This window comes from Oculina patagonica, chromosome 2 (assembly GCF_052425735.1).
Source record: "Oculina patagonica isolate OP01 chromosome 2, crgOcupat, whole genome shotgun sequence".
In the NCBI taxonomy this organism is placed as follows: Eukaryota; Metazoa; Cnidaria; class Anthozoa; order Scleractinia; family Oculinidae; genus Oculina; species Oculina patagonica.
The window spans coordinates 7723909-7740719 of NC_135759.1; the positions used below are offsets into that span (position 1 = coordinate 7723909).

Consider the following 16811-nt stretch of genomic DNA (forward strand, 5'->3'; position numbering starts at 1 on the left):
CCGGTCAGACGCCGACCATGAGCCGAACGTTGGACCGACCCAGACAAAGACGCCCGACGAGGCGACGGCCGTGAGACCGTCCAAAACAGTGAGGCGCGGCAAAAAAGAAAGGACGGCACAGGCCGCGCCGCCAAGGCGGGGAAATCCGGCCAGCGGCGGGAAGCGGGAGCCCAGAAAAGCGACAGACGCCGAGACCAGACCCAAGGAGGGCGAAAAGACGGCGTCTGAACCGGGCCTAAGACTCTCCACTCGGTGATTTTACCAGAACCTGTTCACAATCACCATTTAGCATTAATTTTGTAATGAAACTCTTTATTTATCTTTTCAACAGGAGTAGTAGTATCATTTACAATCAACCTTTGCTAGTTTGTAAATCTTGATATACAAGTACGTTAATATAGTAAAGTGTACTTTATAATTACCATCGTCGTTCTAGCAGTTTATTGCTTGAATTTTTCAAAAATTCTTAAAGCTCTTCGCGGAGCAAAACTAAAATAAAATATACACTACCTTTTTAAATGACAAGAATTTGCAAACTTTACCAAAATGAAAAAATACAATTGACCTCGTTTTAAATAACAAATCAGTTGGTGATTTCTTAAAATGACACGACTTAAGTCAATATTCTCCTCCACAGCAACCCTATTGTATGCGGTATCTCACATTAGCTAAAGCATCGTGGGCGCTGTTTTTTTTTTTTTTTGTTAACCCTGCGCTCACAATCAATAACGCGAAACCGCAAAATCCAATATGGCGTTCAAAGATGAGAAATATTAACAAAAATCATGACATTTTCGCGGTTCGCGTTATTTTATATTACTGAGTATTTTTATTGAGGATTCCATCCACTTTAAAGTGTATTTTTTCGTTTGAAACAAGTTGCTGAAAAAAGGAAACTAAATCAAGCATGCTAAAGAAAAAGGTTGTAGCGACGAGAGGGCTTGTGAAGAGAAATTGATTGAGAAGTGTAGCTTTAAGCCAAAAGCATGTCCAAAACGCGTCAGGATAAAAATTTGTTGATCCGTAACGTGCCATAATATAACTTTACTTTACAACAATGCCCAGTTTAACTTTTGCTTTTTTACTGCAATGTAAAACAACAGAAGTTCTTCCCGTGTAGGCACCAGACTTCTTCCCCGAAAACCCAGCCTCACTCTCAAGCAATTTTCATCACCAGTCCTCCCAGGTTCAGGCAACGTCTCTTTATGTTTGCCTATTGGTTTAGCTCAAAGAATATTCACGAAAACCCAGAAAAAGATTCGGTTTTCGTGAAGACTCTTGCGAAAAAAAATGTTTTTGTCTTTAAAGCCAGCAAAATTGCAACTGTCATCAACAGTGTTGCGCTGTAACTCGTCTGGACATCAAATTTAAAAGAGTGCTCTAAAATTCCCAAACTTTATGGGGCGATCTTTTGTTGGGCTTGTCTGGTATAGTGCTAGCAGAGCGGCCCGACCCGGACCCAGAATCCTCTTCTTCTTCTTCTTCGTCTTCTTCTTCTTCATCGTTGTGTTCTTTGGAGTTCTTTTGAGCCTTAACAGCCTCACGGATGGCGTCTTCGTCGCTCTCTTGTTCTTCTTCTTCATCTTCAGTGTTGTTTGATTTAGCTTCCTTGAGCTCTTCAGCTACGGGAAAGTACAGCATATATAAGAATCATGGCAAAATTTAGTAGATAACTTAATGGCTTAAATTCCTAGCCCTAGGCTTATCTTTCATTGTTCAAAAGATTTGTTGATTTATGTGGGCTTACTTCCTGGCTGTAGTATGGTAAAATCCGAGACTTGCCGAGAGGCCGAGACTGCCGCGAAGCCGCGAAGCCGCGATTCAAAAATTCAAGCGTGAGACTTGTGCTCTGTAGCTCACTGTCTACTCTATGCGTCGTACTATGAATTATCTCTAGATCATCACGGAGTAAAACAGAACGGGAAATTAACGAGCAGTAAAAAGCATTATATCGTGATTTTCTTTGTTTTGTTTTCTTTTTTTGCAGTTGTTTTATGACAGTTCATACAAATTAAGTTTTCGCTTGGCTTGCGAAACTGATTCCGAAACTCATATTGCAAAATCCGAGATTCCGAGATAAGCCTTTTTTTGCGAGCTCAGGATTCCGAGACACTAGTTTGAGAAGCCGCGATTTCAAGACTCCCCTGAAATTTGCAAAAACTCATTACATTTCAGGGACCATTCTATAATGGTTGGGCGTGTATTTCAATTCGAATTTAAAAATCAAGGTTAACGTCTACATTTCGAATATCTTTAGCTGCACGTAATAATACCCTAATTAGTAGGACGCCTAAATAACCGTAAGATTTGTTGTTGTCCATTTAGTTTTAACTGTAAAAATAAACTGTCTTGTTCCACCCAAGGCTCAAATCCGGACCGCTAGACCTGGAATCCAGTACTATAAGCACTGGGACTCCATACCTCCCATATCTCACTCGCCCTCCCTTAAAAGAGTGTCACGAGAAGACTTCTAAGTTTTTGTGTAAACTATGCTAGAATTATGAGGGTGCACTCACCAATCAACAAAAAAACCTATCTGGATTTGTTCTCGGTCGTCCCGAGTTCAATCCTCGGTCATTGTAATAGCCAACTGGTGTGCCTCTGCCAGTTGGGAAACCATGTTATGTTTTAATTATTTTGTTCAGTATTTGTTTCAAACACGGCCCCACAAGCCAGCTAAACACAAACCGTGTAAAATAAAGTTGCTTTACCTTTTTTTTTAACAACAAAAGAAAGGAATAAATTTATTCTCCAAGATGTAATTTACCGTGATCAAAGTTTTTTAAGAAAGTTTTCTTCCAAGTTAAACTGTCAAACTTGAAAACGTCGGCCCGACTTTTTTCAAGGTTTAGGCCTCTTCTTTCCTTCAAGTTCGTAGCCACCGCACTTTCTAACAATTTCCAAGACAAATGAAGTACATTTTAGCAAGGCCAGCCACTATTAGTGGATTTCCAATTAATACAAACACCTTCATTGGATTTTTAAGTAGCACTAAATGTTAGTGGCACTGCCCCTTTAACTCCGAGGGATGGAGGAGTTATGATCGAGTATTATTCTACTTACCCAAGCTAACTTTTTTGCTGTGTTTTCGCACTTTGTTTTTCTTCAGACTGTGATGATATTTCAGGTGAGCCTTGTGGTGCTTCTTATGGTGGCTCTCCACGCTGTCATCGTCATCGTCGTTTTCTTCATCATCATCGTCATCATCTTCGGTTGCTTCACGGAAGAAAACAATTCAAGTAAGCGATGGTCATTGTCGAGTTCCCAGCGAAAATCATAATTATTCAAAAAATCATGATAGACTTTTCCCGCATTCCAACGAATAATGGCGCCGAGTCGAGGTTAGGGTGAACAAAAGTACAAAAAATGTATGAAAATGTTCACCCAACCTCGTTCCGGTGCTACTGGTGCTATTGTTCGTACGCACTGAAGTGGAATGCGGGAACCCAATAATAATAATGATAATAAAACTTTATTTAAACTCGAATTTAGAGTAGCTTGACAAGCTAATATTTCCGAGAGCGAAAAATAGATAACAAAAAATAAAAATAAAAATTACTATTTACATATTTAAAATTGACTTATATTAACTAATTACCCAACATATAAAATTTCCTTATAGTGCAATCTGGTCAAACAATACCTAACAGTTTTATAACGGTTGGCTGCTTATTAAAAATGTTTCTCGATTTAGGCTATTTTCTGACCAAGAATATCACATATATTTTCGCAATTTTCAATTAAAAACGAGTCAGTTCGGCCCCATCATCCCTTGCTAAACTGCGTCTAGTCCTGGGAAATCCTCGGGTGATATCCAAAAGATACGGAAATTCTTCAGAAGTCTTCGTTTGCAGTTCGTGACAGTTTAACAAGCGACACAAATTACGCATTTTTGAGTTCGCCGAAGGTCGAAATGGTCTGAATGGTAACGCAACTCCAGTAACGCTTGCCTAGTAACGGATAGCCACGTGACCCTAGGTCGTTGCACCCATGATGTTCTTCCATCTAACAGTTACTTTGAAAACTCGTCAACTGTCAGTTAAAGAAAACCCGGCATCTCAGCTTCAAATATAATTTTTGGCCAATTCTCAGCCACAGTTGACCTAATTCAAACCCTCCTGTGTTCATCTCAACCTACAATCTCGGACGAAACTGTTGAAACACTTTGAATTTCCACAAGTTTTGGTACCACAGCTCTTTTTTCCAGCCTCCCTTCCCAATTTCAATGTTGTCAATGTTGTCGTGTTATGAAAACAAAGTATGGTGAATTGCAAACCCCATTAAACAACATTGAGTGGGGGGAGGGAGATAACATGTTTTTAACAAGTTTGCAAGTCAAGACAACCTGTGAAATGAGTTTACCATTTGTTAATTATAGCACGACTTTTAGCGGCGATTTATTTCAGTTTCTTTGAGGTAAAAGTACGCGCTTATGTAAACAAATGCGTGTAGTGCTCGGGTAAACGCTGAGTAAAACCTAAAAGAAAACGTTTGAATTATTTCAGACGTACCTTATGCCTAAAAGTCTATCAGCATTTAGGAGATATGGCTTTTCTTAGGCATACGTCAGCGTGCACTCATAGGCAAATAGTAGACGCTAAATAAACCAATCAGAGCGTGCACTTTTCTTAAGTTTTGTCCGAGAATGTAGTTAATGCAGATTTCGGCTCAATGTGTTTAATAAACGTACTTAGCTTCTTCTTGCAGATGGAGTAGAACTTATCATCGCAGTGAAATGTAGTCCATTGCCCGTTCTGATCGGAAGCTACGCAATCCATTTCTTGATCAGCTCTCTCGTCCTTCATATAATCCATCTGTGGACTCATTGATTTGTATGTCAAGTTACCTCCATCACTCCATCGGAAGTCGCTTTCATTCTTCATGTCGTTCAGACCAATCCATGTATAACTGAAAGCATAACCAGCAAGCTTGATACAATTAAACTTGTTTCAGCCCTATTTTTACTGAGATTTAAACTGAAACTAGGGAAGGATGGCCAAAACGTTTACCTACCCCTCCCCCCGCCCAATCACTGCCCATTTTATCTTCATAATCTTTATCTTTTATCTTTAATTCAACTTATATGGTGTGTGCAACAGCTGAAATATGTGCTTTCTTTGTTTTAAATTTTAATGGTTGCCATGTTTTAAGTATGACCTCATATCGTGCCAAATGTTATCACTAATTCCGTAATTGCTCAATCTTGAAATCCAAAATTTTCCTACATGACAGCAAACAACAGCCAAAATTCGTTATAAAAATAGGTCAGCAGTAAGAAACGCATGGCTTAACGTCAATTAAATGCCGTTACCTAGCAACATTCCGCTGTAAATCGTGGGCTCGTTTATTTCAACCAAAAATTCCGTACAGTCGAATCCAGATTCTTCGAACTTTCGTTTTTTCGTAACTCCCGATATCGCGAACCAAAAGTCGGTTCCCTTCCTTTAGCCGAACACTGTAATTTTACCCCCCCCCCCCTTCCCTCCCCCTCCCCACCTTTGTCGAACCAACGTTATCGTTTCCCTGGGTGGTTCAAGAAATAGGAATTCCACTGTATTTGTTATCAAATAGCAAACCGGTTCCCGTGATCCCAATTAAAGAAAAACACACACACACACAATCTTACCCGCACAGCTGAACTTGGTTCTTGACAAAGTCGGCCTCCTCTTCGCCCCTGATGGAAGCGAGGTCGGCGCCATATTCAGCGCACTTGTCCCTTGCCCCGTGCCAGGTGTTGAAATCGGTCATCAGCTTGAAACAGTACGTTCCCTGGTCAGTTGAAAACCGTCTCCAGAACAGAGGGCACACTAAGAGCAAAAAATTCAACGGTAAGACTTGCTTGACGTCGCTCGTTTGATTTGCAGGAGACCGCTAATTATTGAAAGGTTGCGCGAGGGCTTGAAAATCAAAGTAGAGGCTGAACGCTCCGAGCCATTCGTGGAATATTTTTTAGTAAAAGAGATTTATTAAAATAACTCTATCGTCGCAAAGAAAAAGCAGAGCGACTTAAAGCAAGTGTAAAAAAAGGGTATTTTCTAGTCAGTTTTGACAGTGAAATTATAAATATATGAAATCATTTATTTGAACTGCGGATGAAGAATAAATGAAGAAAAGATCCTCGCAGTTACATGTATGAACACAACTTAAGCAGTTGCGAAAAGAAAGTTTGAAAAAATCAGGCTTGCCGGGACTCCAAATCTGACCTCTGATATACCGGTGCAGCGCTCTAACCAATTGAGCTAACAATTGCAACTGCTTAAGTTGTGTTTATAACTGCGAGGATTTTCTCTTCATTTATACTTCATCCGAAGTTCAAATATATGATTTTATATATTCATAATTTCATCTTCATTTTTCTCGGGTATATTACGAACCAATTTAATGACCAGCTCCCAGTTGGCTTGTTAGCTCAATTGGTTATGTTTTAAAATCGAATCGAAAAGGTAAGCGACCAAACTCGTCTTGTTTGTCATGCACTTGCAGTGAAATGTTTGTGTGCGCACTATTAACAATTAATTTGGTTAGCCTTTGAAAAATGTACCCGTGCTGATTTAACCCAAATTGCATTTGAAATCATGAGATTACCTATACAAAAAACTTAATTAAGCACTTACTTTTGTTATTAAATCTCTTATTTTCCTTTCCTTTGGGATTCTCAATGATCCATTTAGTCGTATAAGGTCCACCATATGCATCGGCCGCCTCAACGTACATTTTCCTTGAAACAACATTCCCTTGTCCCTTCTGGTGAATAATTCGGATGGAGTTTATAGCCACAGGCTGGTCAAACTCATAACCAATGAAATCTTCGCCTGCTCCGCGGTCGTACCATCCGTTAGGAAGCCAGTAAGTAGAGCTTTTGTTGTCAAAAGCGCTGCCGGGCTCGTAGCCCATGTAACTTGAGCTGGCGAAAGCTTTGCTGGGTGTTTTGGTTTCCAGGGAGTGCCTGGCGTGTTTATCACTGTAGAATTTGACCTGGTTTATTACCCAGGATCTTGGAAGGTGCGCTTCGTTTACTACCCTCCAAAATCTGTGTCCTGTTAGAAAGAACGTTGTTAAAGGTTAAGTCTAGGTAGGCTTTTATAGATTGTGCTCCTAAAAGTGGCATATTATGCTACTAGCAGTGCTCAAAATTTTGCCAAATTATGCAAAAATTATGCCAGAATTCCCAAATTATGCTTCTGATTTCCGAAATTATGCTCACAAAATGACGTAGATTCTATACATAGAGGTGCGCAATAACGACACCAAATTATGATGTTTTTTAAATAAACTGTTGTTGTAAATTTATTTGTGTTTATGGCAGTTTATCACGGCCGTCAGCTGTCCAAATTAGCTGCTCGCATCTCTAAACCGTTTGTAAAATGCCTCCAACGACTTAACAATCACAATTGTATAGCTAAAACACGCATTGCAAGAACAAACTACCTAAATTTCATTTATTTCTGTAGAAAGTACACCATATTTACTACATTTTATGAATTTATGCTCCAAAAAGTGCTAAAAATTGCTAATTATGCCGTGGCAGTGCTCGTTTCACAAATTATGCTTTTTAGCTCCAATTATGCCAAAAATTATGCTAGCACAATCTATAAAGGCCTAGTTAAGTCTGCATTCAAGCCTACTGGCCCATAAGGCTGGAGTACCGGTACCGGTACCGGTACCCATTTTTACACCTCGGTGGAGAGAGGCACTATAAGAGTAAAGGGTTTTGCCTAAGGACACAACGCAATGACCCCGGCCAGGGCTCGAACCCGGTCCGCTCCGCTCGATCCGGAGTCCAGCGACATTAGCCCCCCCCCCCCCCCCCCCGAAAAAAGAAAAACAAAATCAAATTCTCCGACGACCACCCCAATAACTTTCATACTGGAGTTTTTTCTGGTTTAAAATATCTTGAAAAAGCTTGTTTAACACATGATCAGCTATTTATGTACTTACCAACGTTCTCAGATGAATCACACCAATTACAGGAATCTTTACAATAATTGTACATAAAGTGGTGGTTTTCTTCGCAGAAGCATGGATTCCTTGCCTTCAGGCAGAAGTTGTTGGCTCTTTCATCGTCAATACAAACGCCTGAACACGAAAAGAAGATAAATAGCTCTCATTACAAACCACTATTTAGAAGTTTTTGTTTTGTTTTCGATGGAGTTAATCAGGAAAAAGCCAGTTACGTGTAAACTGTCCGTTAATTGACAATTACGAGGGGAAAGTTGGGGCATATTTAACAATTATTCTACAAGCGCACGTTGGATATGGGATGGTAGATAGCCAACAAGCGCGAGTGAAAAATTGTTTTGTTAAAAACAACCAGAGAATTGCAATATTTGAGCTCCCCAGGCTGTTTTCGTTGACGCGTAACGGCTACCATATTTGTGGTCGATGGTATATGAGCTCATATACCCTTGCCTGCTAACCAATCAAAATTGCAATATACCATTGCTAGTTTTTAATAACAGATGATATTCCACAAGCAATATCGCCCAGTTTTGAAAAAGTTTACGGTTTTACGTTTGCAGGTTTAGGTTTCGTCAAACAAACAAAAATGATAAGAACTGACTGTTTTAACAGATTAGAAAGAATTTTAAACGCCAAACGAAATCCTTTAAATTTCATCGTCCAGTAATTTTATAAACTGAACAAAACTTATCAAAGCCATTTGTTAACATACCTGCCGTGTTGCTACGTGCTGTTGAAAGAAGAGATAAAGATTTGAGATGAGAAATATGTTTATTCAAATTGAAATAAAAATACAACTGATAAAGAAGGCATTAAATTGACCTACCCTGGGCCTTGGCTGATCCTGGAAAGGATAAGAAGTCATCAATTAGTACATTCACTTTAGTCGTGTCAATTCATTAGCAGAAATGCGAAAAAACGAAAAAGGGTATGACGACGCACTCAAAATTTACGATACAGGAGCTACTACTATTACAAATATTAAAATGTTAGAACCCTTAGAGCAAAATAAAAGTTTCCTATAACGTATTCATTAATATCAACAGCAATCCTTAAATGACGTTGTATAAAGCGTTTTCCCATTGTCCCTGAAATTTTCGTTGGTGAAACTGTAATCTGTCTTGAACAAAACGGCTTCAGTTAAAATTGTTTTCTTTTTTTTAATAGAACAAACCTGCCACACTGTTTTCGCTTAAAATCCTATTTCTTTTGATTTATTGTTGTGTTTTTACACCTCGCCTACATTGTTCAGTTACCTTTCAGGGACGTGAACTGAAAATCGCTCTTCAACAATCGTTACATAATTGTTACAGAAAAAGTGTAGTGTTAAACTGTTTGACCCAGTACTTCAGTTGACCAGTCCTTGTTGTCCCTGTTTTGACTGTAAACTGTTTCTTGTTTATGCATTTGTCTTATTTTTACGCTAATGGTCTGCAAGTCCAGCCGTCTTTGATTTTAACGCTGCCTCTGTGAGGGCCCACGAGACGTCGTTTCGCAGTGGAGCAGGCAGTAGGTCCAGTAGTAGAGCGAAATACAATTGTATTCCTCGTGTCAGTAGTTCGTCAACGAAGAAAAAAATGCTTTTGCGAGTTTATAAACTCTGAAATCACCTTTTTGCTAGTCTTACATTTATTTTATTTGAGCATATTTATGGATATCTTCGACATATTCCAACTCTTTGACTATTACTTTTACTAGATATCTCAGTGAATAGTGCGCATGCCCATTCATTAACAGATTCGAAAGATCGGATATTAAAAGTAGTAGATAAAATATGAGCGGGAGATCTGTATGGGCGGTTACAATGGCGAGCCGATAGGCGAGCCATTGTGAATGCCCATACAGATCGGACGCGAATATTTTATTCTACTTGTAAAATGAAAACATTAAATTGAATGCAAAGTATTGTTATGCAAATCAGTAGAGATCTGTATCAAAAGTTAATGAATACTAATTAGCTGAGCAGGAGTTTGTATCAAAAGTTAATTCTGTTGTTTGATTTGTATTGGGTTTTACAGTTGTGTACGTGTGATCTAAATACTGTGCTGGGATTGGTTTGCACCCTCATGAATAATTAATGAATTTTACAAGGTAATATATGGTTTTAAAATGGAGGCCTTTCGAAAAATAAGTAACAAGAATTAACCCTTTTGCTAGAGACGATAGCTTTGGTCTGTACTGCGGAACCAGAAGAGAGATTCAACGTACATAAAAAATACTTGTAGATAAATATAAATCGAAAGTAGCAAGGTTTTAGTAGTAGCTTGTAGCTCTCGTAACTTTACTGGTTTCTTAATTTCGAAAAACGGTTAGTTCATATACCATAACGAATTTATGTCGGCTGCTTTTGTTAATAGCTTCTTCTAAATTTAAAATGGACAGTACTCAGGGCTGAATTCGAAACGATAATTTACCTCCCTGCAGCTGGAACAGGAATGATGTTGCGAAACGGGTAAAAATCAAGCAGCAAAACGCCGTTCGGTTTAGTTGGAAAAAAGACGGATTTAAAGTGACGTCGCATTTAACTTGTCGACTGCTGTTCAAGCTTCTTTTAATAGTGGCTTGTGTTAAACGTTATTGTTTTGTTGCCGGTTGTAATGCAATGTGCCTTGTCATTTTGTCTTCGTTTTTGTCGTAGTTTTTCAATCTGCCGAAACGTACTGACCTTGAGTCGAAGTTGACTTGGCCACTTGAGCCACTGAAAAGCAAACATTTTCACATTTTTCTCTCAGTTCATGTGTTGTTTTCGAGTGATTCGTGATTGTGACACATTTGTCGACAATGCGATCGAGATGGACGAAAATGGTTATTAACGACGAAACAATAATGTTACATTTATGAGATGAACTCGTTAACTAGCTAGTTTAACATGATTTTAAATCAAACTAAGTTTTCTCGTTCAAAAACAGTGCCGGGGTGTTTTCGTAGCCAACCTCAATTTTGGCTACTTCGGCTTCTAAATCGCAGTTATTGATCTATCCTTCTTTTGTTTCAACACAACAACAATGTGGGAACTGTATCTTGATCTGGAGGCAATTCTATAGTAGATCTTTTTCAGCTTGCATCTTTTATGTGAATGGTGGTATTTTAAATTATGACCAGTTATTTTTTTCTTTTAATAGGTGTGGTTGCCATGATAACTTCGACTGAATACCTTACCTGCAGCAGCAATCAATGTGGTGGCAGATCGTGCAGGAGCGGGGGCTGGGTAGGCGTATGCAGCTGGAGCCGGATATGAGGCGTAGTACGGAGCAGGTGCTGGGTTGTAGTTGTAGCTGTAACTTTGGGTTGAAGGTTGGTAAGCAGCGGAGGCTTGTGCAGTGTAAGGTACCGATGCTCTGGCGGGAGCTGACGCCTCCACAGGTGTGGAGGAAGCCGGGGCAGCAGCAGGTGAGGCAGGAGCAGGAGCAGGAGCAGGGGCTGGAGCAGCTGCGGCGGGTGCTGGAGCTGGGGCAGCTGCGGCAGGAGCTGCTGCTGGGGCAGAAGCTGGAGCCGGAGCCGCTGCTTGGGCGGTAGCTGCAACTCCTCCTTGGGGTGATGCTGCTGCTGCAGCTGATGCTGTTGATCGTGCAGGTGCTGAGGAGGAAGCAGCGGCAGTGGCAGGGGCTGGCGATGGAGAAGAAGCCGGGTATGGCATGGCTGACCTGCCCTGTCCAGAATTTGCTGAGTTGTACGCTGAAACAGATTTCAACATACGAAATGTCAAGATAATCACGTCTGCTTTATATGGTCAACTCTCACTCAACGGACACTTTATTAGTCGATCACCTGGTGTTGATTCCGTCCCTATCGTTTGGCGGTCATTTTATTGTAACTAAACTCCTTATAAGACGGATACTGCCCTAACACGGACAGTTGGAGCCGGTCCCGACGGTGTCCGTTTTAGAGAGAATTGACCGTACATCACAAGCATAATCGCACTAGATAACAACAATTATTTGAAACCACTTCCCCACTTGTAAAATGCAAAATACAAAATGCGCTTATCTCTGTTTTCGTTCTAGGGTTCCTAAAAATTTATTTGAAAAAAAGAGATTATTTGTCTGTGCGCAATGTTGTTTTGGCATCTTTTTGCAGACGTTAAAATTTCGTACTATTTTTCCTGGAGTATTGTTAAACTATTGGGTTAAGTTTTTAAGTTAAAGTTTACAATGTATCACTGAATACCTGCACTGTTTTGAGATGTACTAGATTGTGCGGCGTACTGCGAGCTATAGGAAGGATATCCTGATGAAGACAAATTAGCTGGATTATCAAAAAGACATTAATGACTTCGAAAGGGAAAAAGCTAAAATACATATTTACATATATGCATTGAAACCTTAAAGACATGGTCTTCTTTGATTAAAAGTTAGTATACTATAGCAGTTTTAAATTATTAAAGGGGTGTTATTATGCACACGCATACACGAGGTTTTTATCTCAAATTGAAAACGTCGGGTAGACTTTTACATAGCATGCCCTCGTGTCTTGAAAAAACCGCTAAAAAGCTAATTACAGTTTGGTCTACCTTCAATAATTTACTTTATATCTTCATCGTGGTGTTTTAGGCGCATTTTGTGTGTGAGCGAAGGGTTTGACCAAATTAAAAATAGCGATTGAAAGTCTATGTACCAAACGATTTAGAAATTATGAAAAATTAAACACGCTATAAATCCGCTTCTAGTGACTTTACAGGTTAGGGGCAAGGCGTCACAAGCAGTATTGAAAAGCGAAATGTCCGTAAAATCTAGCGATGCTTTGGGAATCCTTCTCGCTTAACCTTTCTGAACACTTGGTAAATTTTCGCTGTCTAGTTCTAAATGCTGTTAGAATGGTATTATATAAACTGAAATTCGTCATAAGGTGCAAAAAAAAGTTTGGATAGTCGCTATTTCTTGTGTCATTTCTATAAGAATGTCTTTGCAATAGTTTTCATTCCTTTTCGCCAGCGGTCACTGAAAGCATGCCATTCTGCCTTAACCGCTGCCCAAAAGAATCAAGGGCTCTAAGAACGAAAGCTTGGACCAAAAGCAGCGGTTAAGTGTTCAACGAGAAAATGGTCTCTTACGTTTTATTGAATATACTATAATTTGTGTTAATTACGTCCTATTGTCTTTCATTTGTGGGTGGGCTAAATGATTTTATTACGGGTAAACTGAAGAAACACTAAATTTTGAAAATGTTTAGACATCATTGACTGTTCACACCACAGGAGTCCGCCATGTTTAATCAACACTAGCTGATGTAAAATGACCTCATGATTTTCTTACCATTTGCCGCCGAGGGAACTGTGTCCCGCTTTACTTGTTTAGCTGCAAAAGATAAAATAAAAATTAGTATTGAAATTCCAGAAAGAGCTGACTCTGTAATGACAAACGTGTTTAAAACTATAATTCGTTGGATGCCGTTTTTAGGTAGCGAGAAATATTTTGAACTATATTATGAAAGAAGATGCTTAAATCTTTTAGCTTGCAAATTCTGTTTCGTAAACTGATGGCAATTTAAAGCTTTCATTTGTTAGTCGGCATTTAAAACGTCAATTACCAACATGTTCGAAATGAAGGCATGTTCTAACATTGGAAGCAGATAACCAAAAACCGCGCTGTTAGAATAAATGTAAGGTTAAAATAGCCCATTCGCTTTGGTAACGATTTGCGTCTATTTTTAAACGGGCGATGTTAAAATTGGCAAACTTGTATGTATAAGACACTTAAATATAATACACATAACTGACTTCCTTTGTAGTTTTAAAAGCCAATTCAGTTTGTATAGAATTAAACTTGACACTTTTAACACCGCCTTGATGTCATTCTATAACACACATCTCCCAAACTGACATTATAACAATAACATACGATATGTTCAAAAATGTTTATGAGTTAGGTACTTCAAGATACTCACATTCCTTGTCATCTGACCATTGTTCCTTGTTTTTGTGACTTTTTGGCTTTATATGGAATTTTCCGTTTACTACAGATAAGGAATAAGAGAGAATAACTTAGTAGTCGCCATTGATTATATAATATTAATGATCTCGATCGCCAACAAATTTCGCTTTGATGATGCTCGCGGAATTACCTTTCAGTAAACCTGGCTTTACTTATTAAAGTTTTCGTTTGTGGTTTTTATATTTATGACACTAAATAACCTTAAAAGACTATTAAAACCTGGAGTGAACTACAAGTAGATTTTACTATATTCTAGAGATAACAACAGGTTGCATTTCGGTGGTGAATTTTTCAAGTATTCTCTCTCTTTTTAACTATAAAAATGAACAATCAACATTCATTAGAACTTTTTCAGCGGTAAAATCTACTTTTGCCTTGATTTTTTTTAAAAATGAGCCATCATCTATCAAATTTGAACTAATTAAACGTTTGTGAATCAATTTCAAGGAATTGTTTTACAGCGATAGATGATCAATATTCGTAGTAAATGTCATTCCGTCCGCTTACCTTGAACTTCTAAACAAGCGATGAGAACCACAATTAATACACACTTTCTCCACATCACTAAAAAGTTACATAAATCGGCTTGAAGAATTCCCTGGCTCTAATCTGTCCTAAATTCCTCGTGATCCCAAACAAGAAGCCACCGAACAAAGACTTGGAACTAAAGTTATTAATAAATCATCATAAATTAAAACCCATGACATGTACCCGAGGAAATTGATAAACAAAGGTGAAACTGCTGCTCTGGTCAGCGTCACTTCGCAATAGGAAATGCAAACTCCCACTTTTTTAATTTTATTTCGAACAACAAGTCTGCTGGACTTTTGCTGTGATTTCTACTGTCCTTAAACCTTATCCCATCTTTAACTAGGAGGGAAAATATTCATGTTTTTGTTTTGATTTGATTTATCAGGGTGGATAGCAAAATTCTATTTTAGGATCTAGCATGGCAAATGACAAATCGCATAAGTATCAGCTTGTCGGGATAAGAAAAAAAAAGAAGCGAGCACTTAACTCTCCACAAACTTTAAGGTTGTTTGCAGATTATCGAAATTTGTAAGAGTTTTTATTTCCAGTCTGACATTTTTAGTTTTCAAGATTTTCCTCTCATTTTTTTTATCTTTAATTTTTGCGTAGATTATATTTCTTGCGAACGCTTTCTTATTTCCGAATCTTTTCCGATAATGGCTTGCGACTATTGACACAAGAAAAATCAACCGTTTCGAATCGACAACCGTAATAACTTCTAGGCGGAGTTTATTGTCTTTTTCTCAATACAATCACCAGCCTCTTCCAGAAAACAAAGAAGTGTTTCTGGTACCCGCAAGTACAGGTTACTGCTTAACTTGGTCCGGCTCGCTTGCGAACATAGCCAATTTTTGTTAAGATGTGTGCAGACAAATCGATGAATCGTCAGCTCTACACTTTGGCGCTATTGCTCTAAATCAGTTATAATCTATATCGAAGAATAGTTGACAAAGTCAGTCAACGAGAAAGGAAAAATTATGGCCCATGTTGCACGTGTGTCTAGGGCCATACGACTTTTTGCGGCCTCACTAGTCGACGCGTGCGGGTTGTCGTCTGGGTACTTTCGCGAACAGCTTTGCAAGGAAATCGAAATGCCACACAAGGATCGTACGGGTCATATAATGTGACTTTTATTTGAACTATTTCTTTTACAGAACCGACGATTAAGGACAAAGTATGGTTTAGTCAGGACACAAAACAGGTTAAATAGCGCTTGGTCCAAGGATGTGTTTGTCGTACCAATTACGACACTTCAAACCAAACTTTAGTGCTTTTCGCACCCTTTTTCAATTTTGAACTGAAATTTTCGAGCAAACGTTCTTGGATGAATGAGTACGGAAGAGTGTGATGGACAAATATTTGTGTCTCGTTTATGGCTTTCACAGACCCAGGTGGATATTCCACGCTCTCAAGAGGAAATACTTAACGAGATTCTCTATAATCATTTTTTCAGACTCATAATGTTTAAAATGTCACCTTTTCAACTCTAACTTTTTAATCAAATTACAGTTAAACCCTCGGACGTACAGGGGGGGATACCACCCCTTTGAGGTTTTTTTTGTTTTTTTTAAAAAAAAGAGAATTTACTCTATAATGCTAAAACTCTGGTAGCTCTTCATTCATCCCTTGCGGACATTTTGATATGTCAACCATGTGTCCGTGATTTTTTATGTTTCCATGGCAACGTTATAATTCCAAGCAGATCTGGCCAAAAATCGTAATTTTTGACATTTTTCTTTATTTTAAGTTTTTTGGAACCAAATTGCACGATTTGATTAATTTTACATTCCATAAGCATTCGGGCTTGATTTTGCATCAATTTCCATTATCTTCTAACTTTCTAAGAAAATAGTGAAATCCAAGATGGCAAATCCAAAATTGCGGCATTTTGTAGAGTTAGCTAAGGGCTTTCTGTTTAGTGCAAAATAGTCTCGCTGCGCGTTTATAGAACAAAAATCCTGGAGAGGGTTTCCATCCCTCCCCCCCCTCCCCCCTTGTACCACGTTAGGGGTATGAATTTGCTTGTACGTCCTGGAGTTAAAAAACATAGACCATTCAACTTGCATTTATTTCACCAGCAAATTACGCCGTGATTATCACTGTAAGCTGTAAGATTTCCTTTTCACCGCAACAAAGCGCATTGTTGGTATTAATCGAAATGTAAAAAAAAAATTCTGGCTTGCTGGTGTATTGGAGGATAATGCTCAAAATTTCGGACGATCTTTTAGTATTGGGCACCATCCTCCAATACACTAGCCGCCGAACACGGTTTATTTGCAAAATAGCTCCATTAGCGCTAGCAGTGCGCTTACGCAAAGTTATTGCTTGCGTCAACTGAAGAAGAAACAAAAACTATGCTGATCAACACTGTTTGAATACACGCTTTTTACA

The 16811-nt window shown here is 38.8% G+C and overlaps 1 protein-coding gene across 3 annotated transcripts; it reads right to left on the minus strand.

The window, feature by feature from the left end:
* Positions 1 to 295: 295 nt before the first annotated feature.
* Positions 296 to 14545, minus strand: LOC144642863 (uncharacterized). 3 transcript variants are annotated; one of them, XM_078501953.1, is made up of 14 exons: positions 14397 to 14545; positions 13843 to 13911; positions 13212 to 13253; positions 12127 to 12186; positions 11119 to 11634; positions 10625 to 10657; positions 8786 to 8803; positions 8672 to 8689; positions 7939 to 8076; positions 6615 to 7037; positions 5627 to 5807; positions 4691 to 4908; positions 3064 to 3216; positions 296 to 1622 (listed from the first exon to the last, which is right to left on the minus strand). In XM_078501953.1, the coding sequence occupies exons 1-14, from the start codon at positions 14449 to 14451 to the stop codon at positions 1381 to 1383; spliced, it is 2166 nt and encodes a 721-aa protein (XP_078358079.1). In that variant the 5' UTR covers positions 14452 to 14545; the 3' UTR covers positions 296 to 1380. The 3 variants fall into 3 exon arrangements, with proteins under 3 accessions (XP_078358079.1, XP_078358081.1, XP_078358080.1); XM_078501955.1 differs by lacking the exon at positions 12127 to 12186; XM_078501954.1 differs by lacking the exon at positions 10625 to 10657.
* Positions 14546 to 16811: the final 2266 nt, after the last annotated feature.